The 12,158-nt window shown below is 45.2% G+C and overlaps 1 protein-coding gene across 1 annotated transcript in view; it reads left to right on the plus strand.

Moving 5' to 3' along the window:
* slc30a2 (solute carrier family 30 member 2) overlaps window positions 1–12,158 on the plus strand; it is a 77,425-nt gene that overhangs the window by 14,156 nt on the left and 51,111 nt on the right. The window contains exon 2 of the mRNA XM_078213735.1: window positions 11,567–11,775. Within this exon, the coding sequence (XP_078069861.1) occupies window positions 11,567–11,775 (209 nt within the window). The remainder of the gene's footprint in view (window positions 1–11,566; window positions 11,776–12,158) is intronic.

Here is a 12,158-nt window from a genome sequence, read left to right on the forward strand (position 1 = left end):
CCATCATCCATTATCGTAATGTCTGCATGGTTTTCCCCAATGTACCATGCCTCGGGACATCCTTTCCTGCAGCGTAGACAACATTGGCCGAGTTGCAAGTGTATGTACCGTGTACCTGGTGGATGGTGTTCTCACATGAGATGATGGCATCCATGTCGATGATCCGGCACGTCTTGCAGAAGTTGCTGTGGAAGGGTTGTTTGAAGTCGAGAAGTGGGGGTGTGGGGATGGCCTTGGCGAGATGTTCATCTTCATCGATGACATGTTGAAGGCTCCGGAGGAGATGTCGTAGCTTGTCCGCTCCAGGGAAGTACTGGACGACAAAGGGTACTCTGTCCACTGTGTCCTGTGTTTGTCTTCTGAGGAGGTCGGTGCGGTTTATCGCTGTGGCGCGTTGGAACTGTTGATCGATGAGTCGAGCGCCATATCCTGTTCTTATGAGGGCATCTTTCAGCGTCTGGAGATGTCTGTTGCGATCCTCCTCATCCGAGCAGATCCTGTGTATACGGAGGGCTTGTCCGTAGGGGATGGCTTCTTTAACGTGTTTAGGGTGGAAGCTGGAGAAGTGGAGCATCGTGAGGTTATCTGTGGGCTTGCGGTATAGTGAGGTGCTGAGGTGACCGTCCTTAATGGAGATGCGTGTGTCCAAGATTGCAACCGATTCCGGAGAGTATTCCATGGTGAGTCTGATGGTGGGATGGAACTTGTTGATGTCATCATATAGTTGTTTCAGTGATTGTTCACCATGAGTCCAAAGGAAGAAAATGTCATCGATGTATCTAGTGTGTAGCATCGGTTGAAGGTCCTGTGCGGTGAAGAAGTCTTGTTCGAACCTGTGCATGAAGATGTTGGCATATTGAGGTGCGAATTTGGTCCCCATGGCTGTTCCGTGTGTCTGGATGAAGAACTGGTTGTTGAAGGTGAAGATATTGTGGTCCAGGATGAAGCGGATGAGTTGTAAAATTGCAACTGGAAACTGGCAGTTGTCGGCGTTGAGTACTGAGGCAGTTGCAGCAATGCCATCATCGTGGGGGATGCTGGTGTAGAGTGCCGAGACATACATTGTGATGAGAAGTGCTCCTGGTTCAACTGCTCCATGTGTGCTGAGTTTCTGTAGGAAGTCCATAGTGTCGCGACAAAAGCTGGAGGTTCTTTGTACAATGGGTTTCAGGATGCCCTCGACATAGCCGGAGAGGTTCTCGCACAGGGTCCCATTGCCCGATACGATGGGACGGCCGGGTGTGTTTGCCTTGTGTATCTTTGGGAGGCAGTAGAGATCTCCAAAACGTGGGGAGTACGTGGGATGAGAGCACGGAGGGTGTTCTGAAGGTCCGGATCAAAGGTCTTGATCAGAGTGTTGAGTTGACGGGTGTGTTCTTTGGTCGGATCTGCGGGTAACTGTCTGTAGTGTTCCTCGTTGTTCAGTTGTCGGTCCACTTCTTTGCAGTAATCCGTTCTGTTCAGTATGACGATGGCCCCTCCTTTGTCTGCTGGTTTGATGACAGTGTTGCGGTTGGTCTTGAGAGCGCGGATGGCATTGCGTTGTGCTTGGGTGATGTTCGGGGCTGTCTTGTGAGTGCGGCTGATGAATTTGGTGTTGACGCACCTCCTGATGGCTTGGGCATACATGTCAAGTCGAGGGCAGCAGCCTTCCGGAGGAGTCCAATTCGACTCTTTCCTCTTCGGATGCACTGCGGATCTCTCTGTCTGCTGTTCCAGTTCATTGGCTGTCTCATTGTGTTCGCTGTTGGCCTTTTGGGGTTTGTGGAAGAACTCCCGCAGCCCCATTCGCCTGATGAATTCCTCTGTGTCTGCCGCGAAACTGATGGGGTCTATTTTGGTGGTGGGGCAAAAATTGAGCCCTCGGCTGAGAACTTCGATTTCATCTGGTTGAAGTGTGTAGTCCGACAAGTTGACAATGGACTTCCCTGTAGTGGTACTGTTTTCTTCTGTGGTACCTGGGGAGGCTTGGTTGCTGCTGGTGGTGATGCCGAGTTTCTCGAGTTTCCTGTTCTTGGTGTGCATGTAGATGGTGTAGTTCCTTTGTCTCGTCTGCTTGGCAAAGTTTCGCAGCTGGTCTGCGTCCTGAGCGCAAGTTGAGAATATGGATTCTCTCTTGGTTTCCAGGCTGCGGCGTTTGCTGTAGAGCTGGTGTATGAGGTGGTTGAGGATTGTGAGGGAGGTGCGATGGCAAGGTCTCTCAGCGTAGTCTGTGTTATAGGTTGACCTGAGTGGGTTCGTGATCTGTAGTCCTTTCGGTATCTTGTCTGCTTTCTTGCATCTTTGTAGAAACTTGATGTCTGTGTCGATATGCGCGATCTTGTTGGAGATCCTCACCACTTGGAGCCGACAGTTTGCGGTGTCGATGGTAGTCATGATGTGGAGATGCCGGCGTTGGACTGGGGTAAACACAGTAAGAAGTCTCACAACACCAGGTTAAAGTCCAACAGGTTTATTCGGTAGCAAATGCCACTAGTTTTCGGAGCGTGCTGCTCCTTCGTCAGGTGGAGTGGGAGATCTGCTCACAAACAGGGCATACAGAGACACAAACTCAATTTACAGAATAATGATTGGAATGCTAATGCAGCTAATTAAGTCTTAAAGATACAGACAATGTGAGTGGAGAGAGCATTAAACAGAGGTTAAAGAGATGTGTATTGTCTCCAGACAGGACAGCTAGTGAGACACTTCCACCCTAAACACGTTAAAGAAGCCATCCCCTACGGACAAGCCCTCCGTATACACAGGATCTGCTCGGATGAGGAGAATTGCAACAGACACCTCCAAACGCTGAAAGATGCCCTCATAAGAACAGGATATGGCGCTTGACTCATCGATCAACAGTTCCGACGTGCCACAGCGAAAAACCGCACCAACCTCCTCGGAAGACAAACATGGGACACAGTGGACAGAGTACCCTTCGTCGTCCAGTACTTCCCCGGAGCAGAGAAGCTACGACATCTCCTCCGGAGCCTTCAACATGTCATCGATGAAGACGAACATCTTGCCAAGGCCATCCCCACACCCCCACTTGCCTTCAAACAGCTGCACAACCTCAAACAGACCATTGTCCGCAGCAAACTACCCAGCCTTCAGGAGAACAGTGACCACGACACCACACAACCCTGCCACAGCAACCTCTGCAAGACGTGTCGGATCATCGACACGGATGCCATCATCTCACGTGAGAACACCATCCACCAGGTACACGGTACATACACTTGCAACTCGGCCAACGTTGTCTACCCGATACGCTGCAGGAAAGGATGTCCTGGGGCATGGTACATTGGGGAAACCATGCAGAGGCTACGACAACGGATGAATGAACACCGCTCGACAATCACCAGACAAGACTGTTCTCTTCCTGTTGGGGAACACTTCAGCGGTCACGGGCATTCAGCCTCTGATCTTCGGGTAAGCGTTCTCCAAGGCGGCCTTCACGACACCGCAGCGTCGCTGAGCAGAAACTGATAGCCAAGTTCTGCACACATGAAGACGGCCTCAACCGGGATCTTGGGTTCATGTCACACTATCTGTAACCCCCACAACTTGCCTGGACTTGCAAAATCTCACTAGCTGTCCTGTCTGGAGACAATACACATCTTTTTAACCTGTGCTTAATGCTCTCTCCACTCACATTGTCTGTACCTTTAAGACTTGATTAGCTGTATTAGCATTGATTAGCTTGATTAGCATTCCAATCATTATTCTGTAAATTGAGTTTGTGTCCCTGTATGCCCTGTTTGTGAACAGAACTCCCACTCACCTGACAAAGGAGCAGCGCTCCGAAAGCTAGTGGCATTTGCTACCAAATAAACCTGTTGGACTTTAACCTGGTGTTGTGAGACTTCTTACTGTGTTTACCCCAGTCCAACGCCGGCATCTCCACATCATTGCTACCCAGAAACTCTACACACTTAGATTTCTCATGTGAAAGAATTTTTCAGAGCACTTCACGAGATAGAGGGAAGAAGAAAAAGGCTTGCTCCTGATTTATATTTTGTTTTTCAGATACAACTTGGAAGAAAATGTGGTGAGACCACATCTGGAGTATTGTATCCAGTTTTGGTCGTCTTACTTGAGGAAGGATGTGGTGGCATTGGTTCACCAGATTGATCCCGGGGATGAAAGGGTTGACATATGAGGAGAAATTAAACAGTTTGGGATTATACTCGCTGGAATTTAGGAGGATGAGAGGGGATCTGATCAAGGAATATAAAATTTTAAAGTAAATGTAGACCAAATGTTTCCTCTTATGGGGCAATCTAGAATAAGAGGTCACAGGTATAGGTTGCGAGACAGTGGATTTAAAACTGAGATGAGGAGGAACTACTTCTTGTAGAGGGGGGTGAATTTGTGGAACTTGCTGCCCCATAGCGCGGTGGAGTCTGAATCTTTGAATGGTTTTAAGAAGGAGATAGATATATTCCTATTAAAAAAAGGGATATGGGGAATAGGTGGGGAGATGGATTTGAGACTAGGCAGAGATCCGCCATGATCTGATAAAATGGCAGAGCAGGCTTGAAGGGCTGAATTTACCTACTACTGCTCCTAATTCCTATAAATCCTGAATCCACCATTACAACCCTGTAAAACTATGGAGTGAAAACATGAGGCTGGTGCTGTGTAGCAAGGACCGAACAGAATAGGTGTAAAATAGTCTTTATATAAAATCAACAGTATTCACATAAATTTACATCAGACAGAATGTATTGGTATCTGGAGAGCCTTCTAGTAAAACCAAATAATCTGTCGCATTAAAGTTTTGATGTGTGCTGCGCTACTGATGAGACTGAGCAGAGTTTGAGGTGCAGCAGAATATATCGATACATGGTTCAACAAGCTGTCAGAATGATTGATGAATAACTGCTGTTAGTGTAAAAGCATGAATGAACTGGTGATAAATTACTCTACCCAATGACTGTGTAACAGTGGGAAAAGATAGTGTGATGATCAGGCACTTGGTTGTTTTTTTGGTCAGCTGGGTGTCTGCCACAAGCATTTACATATTTCATTCTTGTGAAGCTCATCAGCCTCATGTCTGATTCCTATAGGTTCTTATCTTTGCTGTTGGTCTGTGGATGCTTTGTTTCAGATCAGATGCCAACCCCTTATGATTTATTATCCTCTTTATTCCTATCTATGTGCATGCCCAAAATAAATGAAATACATGACACTTGCCCTCCAAAAAAAGTCAAAGCAGAATTTTAACTGATTTAAATGCAGTAAGAGTCTCTGAAGTTTACAGTGTGTTATGAGAGCATTAACTACCTGCAGTAGCTCCTATTGAAGCATACGCCAGCCAGCATAGGATAACAATGCTCAGTTGCAAAATGAAATGCTTGGGGATGCAGAGCCTTAATGACGCCTGCTGCTCTGAACTCTCCATTACCTCCGCCACACACCACTTAGGTTTACAAGCTCCTGCTTTGAGTTTGTGGTTGCTCAGGTATGAGAGCTGTTCTATCACTGCACTAGTAAAGGGCAAATTCTCAAACTCAATCGCCAATATAACAAAAACAAAACATTACCGATGCTGGAATTCTGAAATGAAAGCGACAAATGCTCAGCTGGCCTGGCAGCATCTACAGAGAGAGGAAAAGAGTTAACATTTTGTGTTGATGAACTTCGGTCAGTACAATTGTAATGAGAATTTCAGGAGGTTGACCGATTATTTCTCCCAGGTTAGTTTTCATTAAACAGAACAAACAAGCATGGTGCTAAGGAAAGATTGCTGGCTACAGGAATTATTTATTGTTTGCTGGCATTAATATTTGTTTCATACAAACCAATATTCAATGAGAAGTCTGATGAGGTGCTGTTTAACTATTTTTGATCTTCATAGAATCCCTACTAGCAGAAGGAGGCCATTTGGCCTATCGAGTCACAGATGGATTTTTAACCATTAAGGGAATTAAGGGTTATGGGGAGCGGGCGGGTAAGTGGAACTGAACCCACTATCAGATCAGCCATGATCTTATTGAATGGCGGAGCAGGCTTGAGGGGCTAGATGGCCTACTCCTGCTCCTATTTCTTATGTTCTTATGAGTCTGCACCGACCTTTGTATAAAGTGTATAAAGCATCGTAGCTGTGAGGGACAGCTCGGTGGATAGGATATTGGTATGTAGAAAGGCTGGAAAATTGGGCGGGGATCCTGGATTCAGGATTCAATCCTGGACCGGGGAGCGGCGCGGGCTTGGAGGGCCGGGCCGAAGGGCCTGTTCCTGTGCTGTATTGTTCTTTGTTCTTTGACCACAATCTCACCCAGACCCCATTCCCTTATCCCCACATATTTACCGCGTTATTCCCCCTGATACTAGGGTCAATCAACCGAACCCACACATCTTTGGACTGTGGGAGGAAACAGGAGCACCCGGAGTAAACCCATACAGGCACGGGGAGAATGTGCAAACTCCACACAGACAGTGACTGAGGCCGGAATTGAACCTGGGGTCCCTGGCGCTGTGAGGCAGCAGTGTTAACCACTGTGCCATCATGCCGCCCCATTACACTTACCATGTGGTGATCCATTATAGATGGTTCTTGTGAATAAACGGCACCCAGCAGCAAAAACTGGTGTCAGTGTAACTGCATCAGAGTCAGGGGAAATTAACATGAAAAAAATGTTCAAATATTTTTGATTACAAAACTCTTGGGAAATTTTGGTTATTACAAGCACAATGGGAAAGGAGTCACCTGCAGTGAATAGCACCTTTCCCTCTGAACACCTTTTCCCCCCCAAAATATTTAACAATCCCACATAAGAATAAGAACCTGACTATTTAACATTTAACCTGCCAAAATATATCCCAGGGCCCAGCCTAATTCTGTTTGAGTAAAAACAGAAAACGTTTCTGGGGGCTTCTTGAATTTGTTAGTGTGAAGGGCCTGTACCTTTTTAAGGACCTTTCTAGGAAATTTGTTGGTGTTGAGTGGGATAGTTGTCGTGCCTCTTCTGTCCAGTTTTGTTTTGGTCCTACACTTGTTCCTTAAAGGATCAACTGAAGGCTACCATCAAACAGCAAAGTTAACTTTTTAAAAGTTGCCTTTCTGTGGAATCAAAGGGAACAGGCCCACTCTTCTATACACTTTTTTGAAGAAGTGACTAGAATGGTTGACGAGGGAAGGGCCGTGGATGTCGTCTATATGGACTTTAGTAAAGCGTTTGACAAAGTCCCACATGGTAGGTTGGTGCAAAAGGTTGGATCTCATGGGATAAAGGGGGAGGTGGCTAGATGGGTGGAGAACTGGCTTGGTCACAGAAGACAGAGGGTGGTAGTGGAGGGGTCTTTTTCCGGCTGGAGGCCTGTGACTAGTGGTGTTCCGCAGGGCCCTGTATTGGGACCTCTGCTGTTTGTGATTTATATAAACGATCTGGAAGAAGGTGTAACTGGGGTGATCAGTAAGTTTGCGGATGACACGAAAATGGCTGGACTTGCAGATAGTGAGGAACATCGTCAGAGGCTACAGAAGGATATAGATAGGCTGAAAATTTGGGCAAAGAAATGGCAGATGGAGTTCAATCCAGATAAATGCAAAGTGATGCATTTTGGTAGAACTAACGTAGGGGGGAGCTATACGATAAATGGCAGAACCATAAAGGGTGTAGATACGCAGAGGGACCTGGGTGTGCAAGTCCACAGATCCTTGAAGGTGACGTCACAGGTGGAGAAGGTAGTGAATAAGGCATATGGCATGCTTGCCTTTATAGGACGGGGCATAGAGTATAAAAGTTGGGGTCTGATGTTGTAGTTGTATAGAATGTTGGTTTGGCCGCATTTGGAATACTGCGCCCAGTTCTGGTCGCCACACTACCAGAAGGACGTGAAGGCTTTAGAGAGAGTGCAGAGGAGGTTTACCAGGATGTTGCCTGGTATGGAAGGGCTTAGTTATGAGGAGAGATTGGGTAAACTGGGGTTGTTCTCACTGGAAAGACGGAGGATGAGAGGTGACCTAAGAGAAGTGTATAAAATTATGAAAGGCATAGATAGGGTGAATGGTGGGAAGCTTTTCCCCAGGTTGGTGGTGACGTTCACGAGGGGTCATAGGTTCAAGGTGAAGGGGGGGAGGTTTAACACAGATATCAGAAGGACATATTTTACACAGAGGGTGGTGGGGGCCTGGAATACGCTGCCAGGCAAGGTGGTGGAGGCGGACACACTGGGAACGTTTAAGACTTATCTAGACAGCCACATGAACAGAGTGGGAATGGAGGGATACAAAAGAATGGTCTAGTTTGGACCAGGGAGTGGCACGGGCTTGGAGGGCTGAAGGGCCTGTTCCTGTGCTGTACTGTTCTTTGTTCTTTGTTCTTTGTTCACTTCCAAAGACCTCTATTGACCTATGCTCAACACCCATCCAATCCTCTTCCCCTTCCCAGTACTTACCAGAGATCCAGTCTGGGTGTTTCAGTAGCTTAAGGCTGATACCTAGCTCAACAGAGCTGCCTGGGGCCGCCAACGGGTGTTAGAGGAAGCTCTCCGAACTTATTAAAAGGAGACCCAAGGACAATATTGGTTGGGCCTCAGGCCCACATTTTTGGGCACAGTGATTGTTTGCTGCATCTTGTTCACACTGGCCTAGCAGTATTATCTAATTTGTAATCCAGAAAATCCAAAATTTGATATCAATTCTAACAAACAGCATGTAGTAAAGAAGAAACATCACCAAATTGTCAAATTCATGCCATCAGTGCACAGCTATAGGGTCCCATTCTACAATTCAGCCTTTTTCTCAATGCTTCTGTCTTCTGTTTATGGTTCAAAGTGTTTCCATAAGCAAAGTTGTAGCTTTCTATTTGTCATCTGTTTTGGTATCCTTCCATCAACTGGAGATGATGGACATGTAGCAATCAATCTGTGTGCTGGTTAGCATGTTGAAGTTTCATAACTAATCTCTAATTGCAGCATATTGCTTATTGGAGGTTACTTGACATGTCCACCAAATTCTCCAGTCTCTCCTGAAAAGTGAGAAATATCATTCCAATGTCAGACCAAAGGATACAGATTAAAACTACTTGGTTAGATTTATTTACAGAAGCAGTTTGTTCTTTCATAGGATGTGGGTGTTGCTGGCTAGACCAGCATCTATTGCCTATCTTTATTGCCCTTGAGTATATGGTGTTGAGCCGCCGCCTTGAACTGCTGTAGTCCATGTAGTGTAGGTACATCCATGGTGCTGTTAGGGAGAGAGTTCCATGATTTTGACTCTGAGACAGTGAAAGAACAGGGATATGGTTCCAAGTCAGGATGGTGAGTGGCTTGGAGGGAACTTGCAGGTGGTGGTGTTCCCATGCATCTGTTGCTCTTGTCCAAGGTGGTAGAGGTTGCAGATTTGGAAGGCGCTATCGAAGGAGCCTTATTGAGTTCCTGCAGTGCTTCTTGCAGATGGTGCGCACTGCTGCCACTATGTGTCGTTGATAGAGGAAATGAATGGTTGTGGTGAATTTGGTGCCAATCAAGCTAGCTGCCTTGTCCTGGATGTTTTTGAACTTTGTGTTGTTGGAACTACACACATCCAGACAAGTGGAGAGTATTCCATCACACTCCTGACTTGTGCCTTGTAGATGGTGGACAGGCTTTGGAGAGCAGAGAGGTGAGTTACTTGCTGTAGAATTCTTAACCTCCAACCTGCTCATGTGGCCACAGTATTTATGTGGTTAATCCACTTTAGTTTCTGGTCAACGGTAACACCCAGGCTGTTGATTGTGGGGAGCTCAACAATGGTAATGAATGTCAAGGGGCAATGGTTAGATCCTCTCTTGTTAAATATGGTCATTATCTGACACTTGTGTGACACAAATGTTATTTGCCACATAACTGACAAAGCTGAATGTGGCCCAAGACTTGAATTTTCATGCTCCCACCTCTCTCTCTCAAAATCCACTAGGCAGGGGGAGGGGAGAGTGTAATATTCTGGCCCAGGTCTTGCTGCATATGGTATAGGCTGTTTCAGTGTCTGGAGCCACAAATGGTGCTGAACATTCTGCAATCATCGGTGGACTTTGGACCTTAAGATTAAGGGAAGATCATTGATGAAGCAGCTAAATAATAAAGCAAGACAGTGAAAAAGCAAAATACTTTAGAATGATAAAATTAGGTGTTTATCTTATTCAGTAATAGTCCCGATTCCAAATGAATATCTTTTTATTCCCCTTTCCTTTAACCACCCATTTGACCAATACTTAAATGTTGACATGGGTTTTTTTTATGCTGCCCAGGACTAAAGCAGGTGTGATTCTGCTCAGTTCTATCTATTTGGGCAGTGGAAATAATTATCTCCTTTCTAGATGTTTCTGTAACATTTTTTAAGTTCCTTTCAGGTCTGGTGGTGTTAGTACAAGTTTCAGCAAAGTGATTTTGATGTCTAATATTTCTCCAAAATGTGATGCAATGATCACAAGTCAGTAACTGAGTACATAAATTAGCCTCTAAGCTCATTTGCCCAACCACTACTACATACTAAGTTAATATTTTGCATGGTTAGGGGTTATTTTCCTTTGACTTGCTCCTCATCTTGAGACAGTGAAAGGACAGAACGAGTTCTTGAAGGTTATTTGCCTCAAATTCGCTGTATAGAAAAAAATGTACAGCATTCTCCTTTCAAATATCTGCCAATCCTAAATGTATTTATTGCACCATATAAATAAGTCAAGGGGATAAAACCACTCCCTTCAAGTTATTCCCATCCATCTTGGCTCTAACCACAAAATTCATAATTTAGGGAGGTAACTTTAATCTAACCCATCAATGGGAAACTGGCTACCCTTCTGTATGGCGACAGTATTCATTTGCAAGTATTTACATGCTATCTGATTACAGGAGACAATATACTAATCCTAATCTCATCCCATCTCTCGCCTTGTGCATATGTGCACATTCAGTTTAGGTCATTCAGTGATCAGGAACAGGGAACTTGGAGTGCATTTTTTCCATCCAAACCCTGAGACACTTTAGCCATAGAAACATAGAAATGGAAGCATTAGCACTAGTTTTCTGTATACCACTAACCTATAAATATGCCATGTACATAGGTTTGTATGTACTTTTGCAGATATGCTTGCTGAGTAGGTGTTATGCGAGCTGGATATCCGTTGTATAATACCAACCAAATTTTATGGAAATAACATGTTACGCACAGATACCTTTTAAATTCATTTGAACACCTGAACTGCTGAACAGATGAACCAAACAACCATGAAATTGCATAAAATAATTTCAAATGTAAGAGATTTCCATTTTTGATATAATTATCTCAGTTAATCAGCTGGGCAGCACGGTGGCACAGTGGTCAGCACTGCTGCCTCACAGCACCAGGGACCCAGGTTCAATTCCCGGCTTGGGTCACTGTCTGTGTGGAAGTTGCACGCTCTCCCCGTGTCTGCGTGGGTTTCCTCCGGGTGCTCCGGTTTCCTCCCACAGTCAGAAAGACATGCTGGTTAGGTGCATTGACTCGAACAGATGTCGGACTGTGGTGACTAGGGGAATTTCACAGTAACTTCATTGCAGTGCTAATGTAAGCCTTACTTGTGACTAATAAATAAACTTTACTTTCGTTCCATTGCAGCCCCTTTTCCAGTTCAAAAGAAGTCTACCCAAATTACCCGTTTGACAATGGAAACAATGCCAACTCTATTGAAATGGAGAGATATACAAGTCAACACTGCCACAGCAGATCTACATCTGACATTGAAAACAGAGAAAAACTGCAAGCGAGAAGGAAACTCTACATTGCTGCTATTATATGCTTGATATTTATGGTTGGAGAAGTTGTAGGTGAGTATGATGTACCTGTTGTTAAATTGGACATTTTATCTTCCTTCTTCCAATTTTCCAGATTTTTTTCCAGAATTACTCTTTGGTCATAAGCACCATCAGCTACTGAGAGGCAGGACCATGACTAAGTTTCCCAGCCTAACTCTGGATGTCTATAAACAGTGCATTTGGTGAATGGCTGAAACCTCCTACATGTGCATTTTACTCCCCCATTTCCTCCCCTCCACCTAAGCAAATTAGTCAGACTCACAGAATCATGTCAATTCCATCTCTGAGTATTGTCTATTCAACCGGATACAAAAAACAAAGAAAATTACAGCACAGGAACAAGCCCTTCAGCCCTCCAAGCCTGCACCAACCATGCTGCCCGACTGAACTAAAAC

The sequence above is a fragment of the Mustelus asterias genome, chromosome 5, assembly GCF_964213995.1.
Source record: "Mustelus asterias chromosome 5, sMusAst1.hap1.1, whole genome shotgun sequence".
In the NCBI taxonomy this organism is placed as follows: Eukaryota; Metazoa; Chordata; class Chondrichthyes; order Carcharhiniformes; family Triakidae; genus Mustelus; species Mustelus asterias.